A 14,961-nucleotide genomic window follows, 5' to 3' on the forward strand; every position below is an offset into this window, starting at 1 on the left:
TGGGTGTGGGTCTACAGTGGCCAGTGCTGCACCTGTATGTGGTTATGTCACGATGATATTCATGGTAGAAACAATGCTAGCTCTTTTTTCTTTTCTGTTTTTTAAAGGTAAATTTTGAGTGTAGTCTCTGGTGATAGGAGAGTGAAGCTTGTCCCATATGGAAAGAGAAATCAGCCTAAGAAAATAGACATTTTTGCCAGGTGGTGTTGGCTCACGCCTTTAATCCCAGCGCTCAAGAGGCAGTGACAGGTGGATTTCTGAGTTCAAGGCCAGCCTGGTCTACAGAGTGAGTTCCAGGATGGCTGGGACTACACAGAGAAACCCTGTCTTTGGGGGGGCGGGAAAGAAATAAAACATTTTTTACTCAGGGATATGGCTCTCCCCACCCCATTTGTTTTTTGAGATGGTCTTACTGTGCAGCACAGGCTGGTATCAGTCTTAGAATCCTGCATCCACCTCCCAAATGCTGGATTACAGCCTGCATAGCCTTGCTGGATTCTAGTGCTAAAGTTTTATAAACAGAACTTAGATTTTTAACACTTGACTGTGTGGGCACCCACTTACATATCAGGAAAGCACGTCGGGCATTCACTGTTTATGTGCCTGTGATAGACCCCAGACCCAGGGTACTATCTTCTCGAGTGGGTGCCCCAAGAACCCAGACTCCAGTCCAGTTGATGCAATAGCAAGAGGTTTATTGGCGACTGTACAGAAGGGCAAACTCTGCTCCTAAGAGCAAGAGCCGCATCTTACTGCAGCCACATGGGGGTTTTTAAAGGAAAAACCCACAAAAGCCATAAGATTACAATTCCCATACAATTTCGTTTCACAAGATCATGGTCTGATCACAGAGTGGGTACAGTCACGTCCACATGTACATTCTTCCTGAAACCTCAAAGGAGGTATCAGGGAGTTTACACAAAGGTCACAGTGGTCCTTCCTGGAACACCTGCAACTATCCCAGTCACAGTTGAGCACATCTCTTTTTTTTTTTTTTTTTTTTGGTTTTTCGAGACAGGGTTTCTCTGTGTAGCTTTGCGCCTTTCCTGGAGCTCACTTGGTAGCCCAGGCTGGCCTCGAACTCACAGAGATCCGCCTGGCTCTGCCTCCCAAGTGCTGGGATTAAAGGCGTGCGCCACCAACGCCCGGCTGAGCACATCTCTTAACAGAGATCTTTTTACATTGTTACATTGTCACAAGTTGAATAATGGCTAAGTCAGGTGGCCCTTGGAACTAGTTTTTTTAGTTTCTCATTTCCTGGGGCTGGGGGGGGGGGTAAGCCTGAAGGGTTAGGGTCTTTCACCTGCATTTTCCACTCTAAACAAGGGCCTTGTGGAGATTTTTTTTGTAGAAAAATGGCCAGTAGGGTTTTGACATATTTTCCAGATTTTTCTCCCTTTGGTAAAATTATGTTCTGGGTCTCAATTTTATTTATCACCAACTCCCCTTCAGTAATATAATTCCCAGAGAGTCATTTTGTTCTCACTGCCTATCTCTAGGGAACCAGAAACTCATCTGTTCAAACCTGTATATTAATGTCAGACTTTAGATTAATGAGATAAGTTAGGACCTCACATGTGCACTGTAAAGGACATGGCCCTATCATGATCACAATGGTGACCAAGGGCACCCAGGTGTTTTGGAGAGTGGCCTACCCGTGGTCTGAAGCAGGCTGAGGATTCCAGCCAATGGGAGAGTCTTAATCTGACCTGCTGTTGGTTTTGCATCCTGGATCTAAGCATGCTTTTTCGTTTCATTTCATTTCTTTTTTGTCTGTGTGGTGTATATGTATGTACATGTTTGTGTATGTGTGTTGTGTACATGAACATGCAGGTGGAAGCCAGAGGTTAATATTAGATAGCTTCTCTATTATTCTTTCTTATATTTTATTTTTAAGACTGGGTCTCACTGAACCTGGAGATCCCTGATTTGGCTTGACTCTGGCTAGCTGGCTCTGTATCTGCTTCCCAGTGAAGGAATTAATGACCAGCTTTATGTGGGTTCTAAGGGTCTGAACGTGGGTCCTTGTGTTCTCACTGAACCTTCTCTACAGCACCAAGCATACTTTTTCATTGCAGTTAGAGTTGCTTAAGGAGCTGGGCTGTGTTCCTGAGTTCACATCTATCAGCGCTACAAGCGCCTACACATATCCCTGTGTCCTCTTTATAGCGCTGTTCTGTCAGGGCAGCACTTCCCAAGGAGCATGTGGCACCTTTCTTCCCAGACAGAGGAGAAAGGAAGAAGTCCATCCTAAATGGCTCTGATCCTTTTGGTGTGAGGCGGCGTCTGTGATCGAGCTGAGGGGCTTTCGGGGCTGAGACTAGATGAAGGAGTGGGTGACAACTAAGGAGAAAGCAGATACCATCTCGTGACCTTGGAGGCATTGTGGTAGATTTGATAGAAAAAGATTGGAAGGACTCACAGTACATCAAAAACCCAGTGGTAGAGCACTTACCCCAGCAAAGGGTCGGCACGTGTAGCATTTAGAAAAATGCGTTTGTGCTTTTCCCCTTGTTTTCTAAGGCCCTGATAATAGTTTAGGCTTTTGTGTCTTCATTTTCTGTTTGGCATCAGGGATAGCCTACAGCATGAATGAGGTTCCAAAATACAAAGCTTCTTTGTCGTATCAGTACCTGGAGGTGTCCCAGAATGTAAACGACTTGACAGAAGGGAGCACCAGGTCAGCATCAAGCTGCTGCACTGTAGATGACTGTTAATTGTTTTAAACTCCTTCACTGCAGCAGGAAGAAGCTCTTTATAATTTATGGCAAGTGGACAGAATGCTTGTGGGGCATCGATCCTGTTTCATATGAGTCCTTTAAGAAGCATGAAAGGAGAAGTGACCACCCCAGGAAGGCCAAGATGGTGAGTGCCTTCTCCAGTCGACCCTGGTCAGGGTGGGGCCTGAGGTGAGTAAGCCCTCCAGAAGCACAGCTTTTGTGGCCTTCAGCCAGGAGGTATATGTAGTACATGGACTATGTCTGTCCAGGCAAAACTGTCCTCTGTCTGGGTTCTGGAATGGGGGCAGAGGTGAGTTTGACTTGATTTTGATTATGTTGTAGCTGCTTTTATAAGCTGGAAGCTTCCAAGGGGATGCAAGCCCTTTCATGTAGTTCTTTGTAATAAATCTCTCTTGTATTGCCTGAGTTAGCTGAGACCTATTTAAGAAGTCAAGTGCATTTCATTTCTGTTTTTCCAACTCTGAGTTCTCAGTAATATATTCAACAATCAGGAAGTCCTGGCAAAGACTTTCCTCTAAGAATTTTGGAATGCTGGTGACTATGAATTATTCTTAAGCAAAATTAAAATTAAAAGTAATAGTTCAAGCCAGGTAGCACACGCCTTTAATCCCAGAACTCGGGGAGGCAGAGGCAAGCAGATTTCTGTGAGTTTGAGGACAGCCTGGTCTACAGAGCAAGTTCTGGGATAGCCAGGACTACACAGAGAAACCCTGTCTTGAAAAAAAGTTTCACCAGATGTGATAATACACTGAGGAGGCAAACACAGGAGGATCTCTGTGAGTCCTAGGGCAGCCTAATCTACACAGCAAGTTCCAGGCTGTTAAGGCAAGGACTATATAGTAAGATCCTATCTAAAAACAAAAAAGAAAGAAAAGAAAAATCCCATTTAGAATGTTGAATCTGCCGAGTGGTGTCCAGTGCCATGTTCACTAACTTCACCGTTCCCTCGGATCATCTAGTGACGAGTCAGCTGCCTTGGTCCAGGTGGCTTTGCTGCTGGCAGGTAGAAGGACCCTGAGCTTCATCCTCTGTCCCTGGTGTTGTCCCTCAACAGCTGTGTCCTATAGCTGACTTTAAAGGCAAACAGCTGTGTCTCTTAAAATGGGATGGGCTTATGAGCTTGCCCAGGAGAACTGCTTTTGGTTGTACAACAGATGGCATCAGGAGGCCCTCTGTCTCAGATGATGTGTTATGTGTCCAGAAGGCAGGCAGATACATGGCCAAGCATGTCTCTGAGAAGACAGTGTGTGTACCTGCTTCTATTTCAACCTGTTTCTCTTCTCTGTGAGAGAGTAGAAATCCAGCCTGGCACAGCTCTGCAGAAAGCAAAGCCATGTAGAGGCAGGAGCCTAAGGCCTGATGGCATTACTAACAGGAGAGAGTTTAATTTTCTTTTCCTCAGTTAGAAAAGGCTTTGGCTCTGCACAGGGGCTTGGGAGCAAGTCTTCAAGTGCTCTGAGGACAGGGCTCCTGGCCAGCGGCCATAGTGAGGTGTTTTGTGTTTCAGGATGACGGCCCCGAGAAAGCGAACAGTGATATACCTGACGACATGACGGACGACGTTCCTGTGGCTCAGGAGACTGTGCAAGTCATCCCCGGCAGTAAGCTTCTCTGGAGAATCAACAGCCGGCCCCCCAACTCAGCTCAGGTCTGTGTCCTACACCTTAGCACCCCTCTCTGAGACCAGGCCTGCCTACTGCAGATCAGTCCTGTTTGTGCCATCCCAGGCAGGCCCACAACTTTTCTACCTTGTTTTTATATCTAGCCAACCAGCTGTTTCCAAGCAAACAGGGAGACTCCATCACATCCCCACAATCCTGAGGGCCCTTACTCCCTGGAGCTGCATGTGACTCTAATGCCATGATCCAGCCTGAGAGTGACTTCTGCGTGCTGTAGTGCTCATGTGGGACTTGGGAATTGTGTACAGAAATCCACCTAGCATTGATATCTGATCTTGATGCAGAACCCATGGCTGAGTCTGTATACCTGCAGCATTGGTGCTTCCATTCTCCATACTGTCAGTACTCTTCCAGGGGACCTGAGTTCAGTTCTCAGCACCCATGTCAAGCAGTTCACAACTACCTGTAACTCCAGCTCCAAGGGGGTCTAACACCTCTGGTCTCTGGGTGTGTTTGTACACACTCATACATAGGTATAAACACATACATGTAACTGAAAAATAAAAAGTAGGGTGGAGAGATGGCTCAGAGGTTAAGAGCACTGATTGCTTTTCCAGAGGTCCCAAGTTCAATTCCCAGCAACCACATGGTGGCTCACAGCCATCTAGAATGAGATCTGGGGCCCTCTTCTGGTGTGAAGGCAAAACATGCAGACAGAACACTGTATACATAATAAATAAATATATCTTAAATAAATAATTAAATTAAATTTTAAAAAAGCCAGATGTGGCAGTACATACCTTTCCATCCTAGCACTGGGAAAGCAGAGACAGGTGGATCCTCTGGTAGTTTGAGGCTAGCCTGGTCTACAAAATGAGTTCCAGGACAACCAGAGCTATATATAGTGAGACCCTGTCTCAAAAACCAAAATAAAGCCAGGCATGATGGCACATGCCTTTAGTCCCAGCACTCAGGAAGCAGAGACAGGTGGATCTCTGAGTTCAAGGCCAGCCTGGCCTACAGATTGAGTTCCAGAACAGCCAGGACTACACAAACACTATCTCAACCCCCACCCCCTGCAAAAAACCAACCAAACAAAAACTAATAATATAATTTTTTTTTAAAAAAAAGAGAAGGACTCCAGGGCTTGTGATGTAGCTTAGTGATGGAATGCCTAGAATGCACAAACAAGGCCCTAATTTGTAGTAAGCTTTTTCATCAAACTTTGTTTGGATCACCAGCCCGCAGATAATGACGCAGAGACCTATTATGAAAGCATGCCCTGTAGCTTAGGCTTGTTCCCAGCTGGCTCTCATAACTTAGATTAAGCTTTTTGTATTAATGTGTGTTCTACCACATGGCTTTTACTTCTCCCTCACTCTGTATGTCCAACTTGCTCTGTGTCTCACTGGCATCTCTTGCAAGCCTAGATTCTTCCCAGGTTTCTCTCTTTCCTCAGAAGTCCCACCTAACCTCTTCCTACCTAGCTGTTGGCCATTCTGCTCTTTACTAAACCAATCAGAAGGTGCCTTGGCAAAGACACTTCTTCACAGTGTACGAAAAGATTATCTCACAACATTTCCCCCTTTGTGTCTAAATAAAAAGAAAAGGTATTAACTCTAACACAGTAAAACTATGTACAATAAGAACAGTTATCACAGGGTTGGGGATTTAGCTCAGTGGTAGAGTGTTTGCCTAGCAAGCGCAAGGCCCTGGGTTTGGTCCTCAGCTGGTGTGTGTGTGTGTGTGTGTGTGTGTGTGTGTGTGTGTGTGTGTGTGTGTGTGTGTGTGTGTGTGTGTGTAGAACAGTTATCAGGTAAGAATTACATTCATAATGTCCAGTCCATTAGTACTTAGCAAAATCAGAGAAAATATTCTTATTTTCTATTTTATCTTGATGATTCCAACATTTTATTTTTAACCTAAACCACTTTCTATCATAACTAGTATTACTATCCTAAAAATATCTTTTTAGACCTTAAAACATTTTTTTAGACAAATAACTTAAACTTTTATGTCTCTCAACCTTATAAACTTCACATCTTGGGGGCTAGAAAGATGGCTCAGAGGTTAAGAGCACTCACTGGCTACTCTTCCAGAGGTCCTGAGTTCAATTCCCAGCAACCACATGGTGGCTCACAACCATCTGTAATGAGATCTGGTGCCCTTTTCTGGTGTGCAGGGATACATGCAGGCAGAACACTGTATACATAATAAATAAATAATCTTTAAATAAATACTAATATTAAGAAAATAAACTTTACATCTTTTTATAAGTTTCTTTTCTGAATTTGGTAACAAAAACAGTATAACTAGCTAGTCTTCAACCCCATTAGACCCAAGAAAGATAAAATATTACCTGAGTAAAATTATTTGGTAAATATTACTAAAACTATAGAAATGACGGAGACATCTGGCCACCTGAACCATCACCCAAGGTTCTTCTACAACATTGGGGCATCCATTCAGTCTACAGGCTTAGAATATCTGACAGACTTTGCTGTAAACAGGAATTTTGAAGGACTCTCCTACCTTGCCTTAGCAAAGTTTGTCAGTCACTTCCTCTGTGACCTGCTTGTCCATTTGGACAGCATCTGTCAGTTGAGGCAAAGACAGTTTCTTGACCAGTGGATAGCTTTGCCACACAGACTGTTTATCGTGGCTTTAGGGTACCCGTGGATCAGGCCAGGACAGACGCATGATTCTCTTGCAGCTACTGTAACAGTGCTGGTTGGTTTCTCCTGCAGATGTACAACTTCACCAGCTTCACTGTGAGTCTCAATGAGTTGGAGTCAGGCATGGAGAAGACCCTGCCACCCACAGACTGCCGCCTCCGCCCTGACATCCGAGGCATGGAGAATGGCAACATGGGTAACTGCTGGGTCCTCCCCAGAGGGCTTGTGTGGGTGAGCTTAGGCTTTCTCTGTGAGAAGGATGCCCAGACCTGTCATCCAGACTAACAAACAGGGTGTTGCCCTCCAAGGACAGCACTTTACAGAGCAGTGAAAGGTGGTGCACAATTTTAACTTCAGCTTGACACAGCCCAGTCCTTTGTAAAATGTTAAAATTAACTGAAAATGTGTTAGACAGGTGTGGTGACACACATCTGTTATATCCCAGTACCTGGGAGGATGAGGCAGGAGGATTAATATACACTCCAGGCCAGACTGAGCTACCTAGTAAAACCTTATCTCAAAACAGCAACGACAGAAAAGAAAATGACTGAAAAAAAATGAACAAAATGCAAATGCTAATGCTTTATTATTTATTTAATTCAGTGGCTTAAAGTTGCATTTCAAAAGCTGGGTGCAGCTCAGAGGTAGAGTGCATTTCAGGACTGCATGCAGAGTTCCTATGAGCAAAGCCATTGCCTTGGTCTGTCTCATTCTGACCCAAGACTAGGCAGTTACACTACAAATGAGCACTGTGCACAGGTTTTCAGTATGATAGCTTGCTTCTTGCTTACGAGGCAAGATTGAATACCAGTAAAGATTTCTGCTGGGAATGCCTATCATTATGATCCTAGGCTACATTGAAGTAACAAATGAGTACAGAAGAAATCCATCTCGTGAAAGTCATGCCTGGGGATGGGGAGAAAGGCCTGAATGTCTGGAGGGCCTCTCTCCATCCTGAATCATGCTGGGCAGGTGGTACTCCTCCCTCAGTATTCACTCTTTGCCCTTCATCAGAAGCCAGAGTTTATTCTGCAAGGTGAAGGTTCAGTAGACTTGTCTTTTAATAGCAAATAGATTTGGGATTCTTTTTTTGTTTGTTTGTTTTGGTTTTGTTTTTGTTTTTCAAGACCGGGTTTCTTTGTGTAGATTTGCGCCTTTCCTGGATCTCGCTCTCTAGACCAGGCTGGCCTTGAACTCACAAAGATCCGCCTGGCTCTGCCTCCTGAGTGCTTGGATTAAAGGCGTGCGCCACCACCGCCCGGCAGATTTGGGATTTTTATGCTTGGGGGTTCTGTGAGCTCACTGTTCCAGATACTTGCTTTCCCACCTGGACTTCAGGTGCTATTAAACTGCCCAACATATCACAGACCACACTTGGAGTAATCTCTCTGTGGTCTGGTGTGATGCCTCCCACTGTGTTTGTCCTGGGAAAGTGCCCCTCACTCATCTAGGCAGGAACAACTCACTTGATATACTAGAGCCAAAGTTCACTTCCCACACTTTCTAAGTGGGACTGGTACTCTAGGGGTCAGGATGGGATCTCGCCTCTCTGACATAACGGAGGCTTTAAGTGCTTGCTTCCTTGCTTGGACCTAGATCTGGCCAGCCAGGAGAAGGAGCGACTAGAGGAAAAGCAGAGAGAGGCCCGAAAAGAACGTGCCAAAGAGGAAGCAGAGTGGCGGACCAGGTGAGTTTGAACAGTGAAGCCTTACACACCTGGGCAGTGAGGAAGCCACACCCACATCATAGGCAGTACCCTATTACTCACTCTTTCCTGTCCAGCCTCTATGACTAAGTAGCAGCAATCTGGGTCCATACAGATAGTTTTCCCCCAACTGCTCCCACAGTGCATGTGACTGAACCATGCATTAAAGGCCAGTGTCCCTGGTTAGCATATGTTTTGCTCAAAACCATTTGGCTGTCACAGACACCAGTCACCACACTCCCAGGCCTTGCTCCGGTGCTTCACAGTGTATTGGACCCAAAATGGTTTTCTTAAATATGACCAGTTTAAAGACAAAATACAGCCTGAACCCAGCTGTTTGTTTAAACAAGTGAGAGTTTTGATGTTGTCCCCACATTTATACCATGTGGTAAGGTAACACACACACACAGATCACTTACCCTACCCCCATGCAATGTGGTGCCAGGCTGAAGCCTGGGTCCTGCTGCCAGCCTGCTGTGGCATCAGGAAAACCTGTTGTGGGTGTGAAGATGCAGCCCTGAGGTGAGCCCTCTGCCAACATGGGGGGCATGCAGAGAACGTGTTATGATTCATGGGCCTGTACCACTGCCAGGAGCTTTAGCCCCACTTCTGACTCAGACTTCTTACATTGGTTGTATTTTTTCTTTAGTAGTCAAAGTACTATAATAATTAAACATAAGCAAGATATGTACCTGTATAAGTGCACATGAATATTTTTAGTCTTTTGTAGAAATCTTTGGATGTTCAAACAGTTCAGTTCTTATAAGGCTGGTTGTTTTCATCACTTCTTTTTAAGATGAGCTTCACTGCTGTCAGTCTTGAACTCGAGCAGCTCCAAATTTCAGGCTCCAGAGTAGCTATGGACCTGGGTAGCTGAGAGAACATTCCTGTGCTATTTGTTTCTAGGTCATATTAACATGGGGCTGGGGTCTTGAAACCAGTTTTTCTTCAGTCTTTCCCCCCCATCCCTTCTCTACTGTGCTGAAGATGGAACCCAGAGCTTTATGTGTGTGGCAGACATTCTACATTTCATCACTGTGCCAGCCTCTGTGAGCCCTTATTGATGCATGGGCTTCTGATTTAATGCTATGCCTTTAATGTCCACGGTTTTGGAATTTGTCCTTGTTCTAGAGGAAAAGTGTTGAAAGTGATCTTCCTTCATTGGCCTTTTAAAGTATTAAAGAACATAAGCCAGGTGTAGGTATTTGCATCTCTACTTCTAACATTCTGGAAGCTGAGGCAGGAGGATCTTGAGTTTGAGACCAGCCTGAGTTCCAGGCAAGCCTGAGCTACATAATAAGACACTGTCTCAAGAAATAAGTATTAAAAATAGGTAACTCAAGCCAGGCAATTGTAGCACTCTCCCTTAATCCCAACACTTGGGAGGCAGAAGCAGGCAGATCTCTGTGAGTTCAAGGCCAGCCTGGTCTACAGAGTGAGTTCCAGGACAGCCAGGGCTACACAGAGAAACCCTGTCTCAAAAAAACAAAAGCAAGCAAGCAAACAAACAACCCATTGTGAAAATGACAGTGTTTTCATAGAGGATGGTTACTTCTGCTTTTTTTCTTTATGGTACTAGGGATGAAGTTCAGGACTTTGCACATGGCCAGCTGTAACCCCAGCCCTCCTGGTGACCTCCTGGTGACCTTAGTTGCTTCTGTTTGGTGGGGTACAGCTGCAGGGGTGCAGACTGGACCTGGCGAGGTTCAGCTGCATGGGCACCATCTCCATGCGCATAGGAGACCGGCCTATGAAAGTAGCCCTGTGGAGAATTGGGTGTTGGACTAAAGCCTTGAGGTTTGTTGAGAAGTAGACAGTGATGTGGGTGAGCACAGCCACATGGAGGCTGGTCGGTCGCTGTCAGTGACTGTTGCCTCAGACTGCATTTCTGCAGTAGCACACTGCTGTGAGAAGATGGACTTAGAAGGGCCATCTGCTGACCACCTTCCTTGTCTCCTGCAGGTGGTTCTATCCAGGCAACAACCCCTACACAGGGACTCCTGACTGGTTGTATGCAGGGGATTACTTTGAGCGTAATTTCTCAGACTGCCCAGACATCTACTAAGTAAGGCCTGGGAGCCCAGGAGGAGGCCTGGGAGCTTGGACTCCTTGAGTGGTACTCTGAACTTCACGGTGGCAGACGCCAGCTTCTCCAGCCATGATGGACCTGATGGAGGACTTCTGCCCAGCACTCTACTATGTCACAGCCCCTTCATGAAGCTCCACTTGGGTCTTCACATTCACTGAGGCCTCAGAAGTCCCCAGTCCTTTTCACACCTGACAGAAGTGCACAAGGCCAGCTGAGCTGGCAGCACACTCTGTTACAAATGTGTAACAAGGAAGACCCAGCAGGGCCTCTGGGCTCCTCCCAAGGCTGTGGGGTGGGTTTCTGGAAGAGTTTCAAACCCAGACCCAAAGAAGGAGAGAAAATGGACCTTGAAAATAACCTGTAGGCCAGGGTCCACTTCCTTGTGGAGGACACCCATGGAATGAAGTGACAAGTTGCCAGATTCTGTATTTTCTACCAGTCTGAATAAGGTAAAGATTACTGTAGAAAATATTTAAATTGAAACTACTTGAATGTTCTGCTGAAGAGTAGCAAACACATTAATCACCACTGTGTACTGTCCAAAAAGTGTCCCTGTGACAAGCCAGAGTGGCAGGAACACTGTGACTTGGATGAGAAATCCCCAGGGCTGCTCCCAGCCTACCAGGAGGCCCTGCCTCTGGCCACAGCACTCCCCAGCTTCACCGTCCCTGTGGACCACTCCGTCTTTGAGGGGTCATTTCTTCACCCCCCTCACCTGTGTACTCCCTCCTGACCCCTGCAGTCTTGTGTTTGGTTTCCCCGGCATGCATGTTCCAGTCCAGGCAAGTCCCATCCAGCTGTGTGCAGTGGGAGGTCAGGAGCAGGATCTACTTACCTGGTGTCCTTAAAATTGTTGAAACACAAGTAGATGTGTCCATCTCCACCTTCCCGTCAAGGGATGGACTTGATGTAGAAATGGTGACACCAAGGGTCACAGTGGAGCTCTTTGCATCAAAGACAATCTGCTGTGTGCACATACCTGTGCTCTGGCACACATGCACACCTGTGTTTTCATATAGAGTGTGAGTCACTACATCAGACACTTCTGAATGAGAAGGCATTCTTACTGTGTCCAGGCTTCCAAACCACCTCTGTCATTAAAACACTTTGAAAAGTCAATACGGGTTGAAGGCTTGATTTTATAGCTTTGGAGACTGAAAACAGGTGTTTCTGTGGCAGCCAGGGGATCTCCCAGGGCCAGCATCTCTGCTCTATCTACTGAGACCCTTTAACAAAGCCTCTGATGGCTCTGGGAAGTATCTGAAGGTTTGTGGCTTTGTCATCATTCCAAGAGGAGACTGTGAAGTGTCTGATAGAACAGGGCACCCTGTGTGCCTCTGAGGGGGTCATTTGCCTTTCCAGACCATGGCTATGTACACATACACACAGCTCATTCCCACAAAAAGATGGGAAGCTGAGAAGGTTGACTAATGAATGGAATAACATGTCAGTGGGTTTGCATCTCCTTGTGATCTCCTGAGGCAAGGCTCTGCGTGTTTTAGGGTTCCTCACCATGCACACAGCCCCCACACCCAGTCCCTGTGTTCATGTGCCTAAACCAGAAATATAAGGGGAGAGGGCAAAAAGGCTGCCAGAAAAGACAGCTGTGTGCCAGGTGAATATAACAGTGATCACTTATATTGCAGCCTCTGCCTGCATCAACATATGAGTAAATTGCGACTCTCAAAATGTCAGGAGCACCAAAAGTACGTCATTGGCACACTCCTCGCCTGGGACAGCTCTTGAAAGTGTCCATAATGAGCTTCCCCATGGAAGATGCATATTGAAGGATGGTCTCCTGTGCAGTTCCGTGTGAGCACAGACTTGCACGGGGCCTTGGTGCTTGCATAGCAGCCTTGTCACTTGAGACATCCTCCTAGAAGGGCAGCAGGCTTTTCAGAATGTCATATTCTGAAGTCAGTACAGTGATGGATGCATGCCTATAATCCCAGCATTTGGGTTGGAGAGGCAGGATGATAAGTAGTTTAAAGTCATCCTTGGCTACAAAGTGAGTTGACTAGCCTAGGGTATATGAGATCATGTCTCAGAAAACAAAATAGAACTTAGCTGCCCGTAGTGAGACCTCATCTCAAACAGCTCCCCTTGCTTTTTACTCTAATTGAAGATAGAATTGAGTCCGTAAGTCCAAGGAACATTAATTACTATGACCTATTAGAAATTTAGAGTGAGAAGATAAACATTTGGAGTGTTTTATATAAAAAATAACTTCTTAAATGATTCAAGTTATTGGCTGTATCTCATTACTCTGGTGGTTCTCTGAAGCTGGGTCACTAGCATCCACATCCTGCCAGGCCTGGCTTTGGTGTACATCAGTATTTTGAACCAGGCCCTCATCCCTGCTGGAGAGTGAACATGAGGAAGTCCTTCGCCTGAGGACCCACGATGCTCTGGGAGTGTGATGCTCTGAAGGAGGAAAGACACCGTACCCACATCGTGCGTGTAAATGCGCTTTTGTAGCCCTGTGCTGGGAAGCAGAGAACCATTAGAATTCCAACAGAACAGCTCCCACAGGCACGCAGAGCTCTCAGCCTCCCCGAAGCTTACAGTGACCACTCATGTCTGTCAAAGGGTCAGTGTCACTCCAGAGTCTGGTATGGAGCAGGCCTAGGAGGACTGTACATGTGTGGGAGGATGTCACACAGCCCCAACGCCCTGGGATCTTAGTCCTGGTTGAACTAGCTGTCTGAATAGGCGATATACTCCAGTATTGAGGATATGCTGTCTACTTCCTAGGTCCTCTAGGGTTAAGCCTAGAAAATGAGAAGAAACGCTTGGGAGCCCCCTCTCCCTGTTAGTGAACCAGCCCTGCAGGCAGCCCCTTGAGGGAAGGCTCCTGCCAGGCTCTGGAAAGTTCTCCCTCTAGAAAGGGAGTTGCAAATTTTATGCCTCCTTAACATCTCCACAGACTAAAGGGTGGCGACATCTCTAAAAGTTGTAACATTAGCTAGACCTAGTAGTGGACCTGGAATCCTAGGTCCTTGGAGTGTGAGGCAGGGTTACAAGTACAAGGCATACTTAAGCTAGCCAACTTAGTTGGATTCTGTCAGAGTAAAAAGAACAGAGTGCTTGTCTAGAGCATGTGAGGCCCTGGGCTCAATCCCCACTACTGAGGGGAAAACAACTTTCCAATAACCCCAAAATGTCAGGAGCACCGACCAAAAGTCTTGATTGGCACTAGGCTCACAGCAAGAAGACTGACTACCCTGCCTCAAGTTCTTGGACTTGGAGGAGTTGCACAGGAAGTCCTCAGGTCACGACTTCCTCCTGTCTCAGCCTTTAGGCATCTCTATGTCTAATGTGAGTACCACATGTAGGGACCTGCAGCCTGTTAGAGCAGCGGACCTCTCAAGAACTGCTGTCTCCTTTGGCTCCTCACTACCCTCCATATGCTTGGTATGAGGTTTTTCCAGTGAGTACTGCATTTCAGCTCTTGGTGTGCTCTGTGGACATCCTTCTTAGACTGTCCTCAGAGCCAACTACACTGACCAGATGTGCAGGAAAGCAACAGTCTACAGCAGACAGTGGTATCTGCCATTCATTCTGGCCTGGCCCCTGACCTCAGCCTGTTTTGCGTCCTCATCTCTCATCATGCCTATGCATGGCCCTTTACCAACAACCTCCCACCACACATAGAAATAAATGTCAGGCAAGAAAATACACTTGAGAAGTGTTTATTTTTATGACTGTCATTTATATTAGCAGAATCAGTCACTTCTGGGGTTTGTTTTGAGGATTGTGCACAGATCTGTGAGGATACAAATGTTAACTTTTGGGTCTGAGTGGAGATTCTTTGGAAATGGCTTGTGGTTGACATTTATTTTACCACTGGACAATTTTTCACTGTCTCGGGGCTCTGATTTTTCTGGAAAGAGCTACAGACAAGTCCTCATACCCAAGTGGAGTAGGTGTTTGGACTAGATATTCTGTAGAACTGCTAGCAAATTGATTGTCTTAAAATGGCTTGTCCTGGTGGAGAGGGCATTAGAGGGTGGCATGTCAGGTTCAGACTTCTGAGCTGTAGCAGCTCTGCTTAATTATCCTCTCTCCTGGAGACTAGAGGTTGCTGTCAGAAGCCATAAAACAGCTGGGGTGGGGGTCAGCCTGGCTACTT

The 14,961-nt window shown here is 46.1% G+C and overlaps 1 protein-coding gene across 8 annotated transcripts in view; it reads left to right on the forward strand.

The window, feature by feature from the left end:
- Osbpl2 (oxysterol binding protein like 2) overlaps positions 1–11,948 on the forward strand; it is a 50,355-nt gene extending 38,407 nt beyond the window's left edge. For all 8 annotated transcript variants that reach the window (XM_042276927.2, XM_076571338.1, XM_076571337.1 and 5 more), the window contains 5 exons: positions 2,742–2,865; positions 4,249–4,389; positions 7,108–7,231; positions 8,632–8,722; positions 10,703–11,948. In XM_042276927.2, coding sequence (XP_042132861.1) covers positions 2,742–2,865; positions 4,249–4,389; positions 7,108–7,231; positions 8,632–8,722; positions 10,703–10,805 — 583 coding nt within the window. In that variant the 3' untranslated portion in view covers positions 10,806–11,948. The remainder of the gene's footprint in view (positions 1–2,741; positions 2,866–4,248; positions 4,390–7,107; positions 7,232–8,631; positions 8,723–10,702) is intronic.
- The last annotated feature ends 3,013 nt before the right edge of the window (positions 11,949–14,961 follow it).

The sequence above is a fragment of the Peromyscus maniculatus genome, chromosome 4 (genome assembly GCF_049852395.1).
Source record: "Peromyscus maniculatus bairdii isolate BWxNUB_F1_BW_parent chromosome 4, HU_Pman_BW_mat_3.1, whole genome shotgun sequence".
NCBI lineage: Eukaryota > Metazoa > Chordata > Mammalia > Rodentia > Cricetidae > Peromyscus > Peromyscus maniculatus.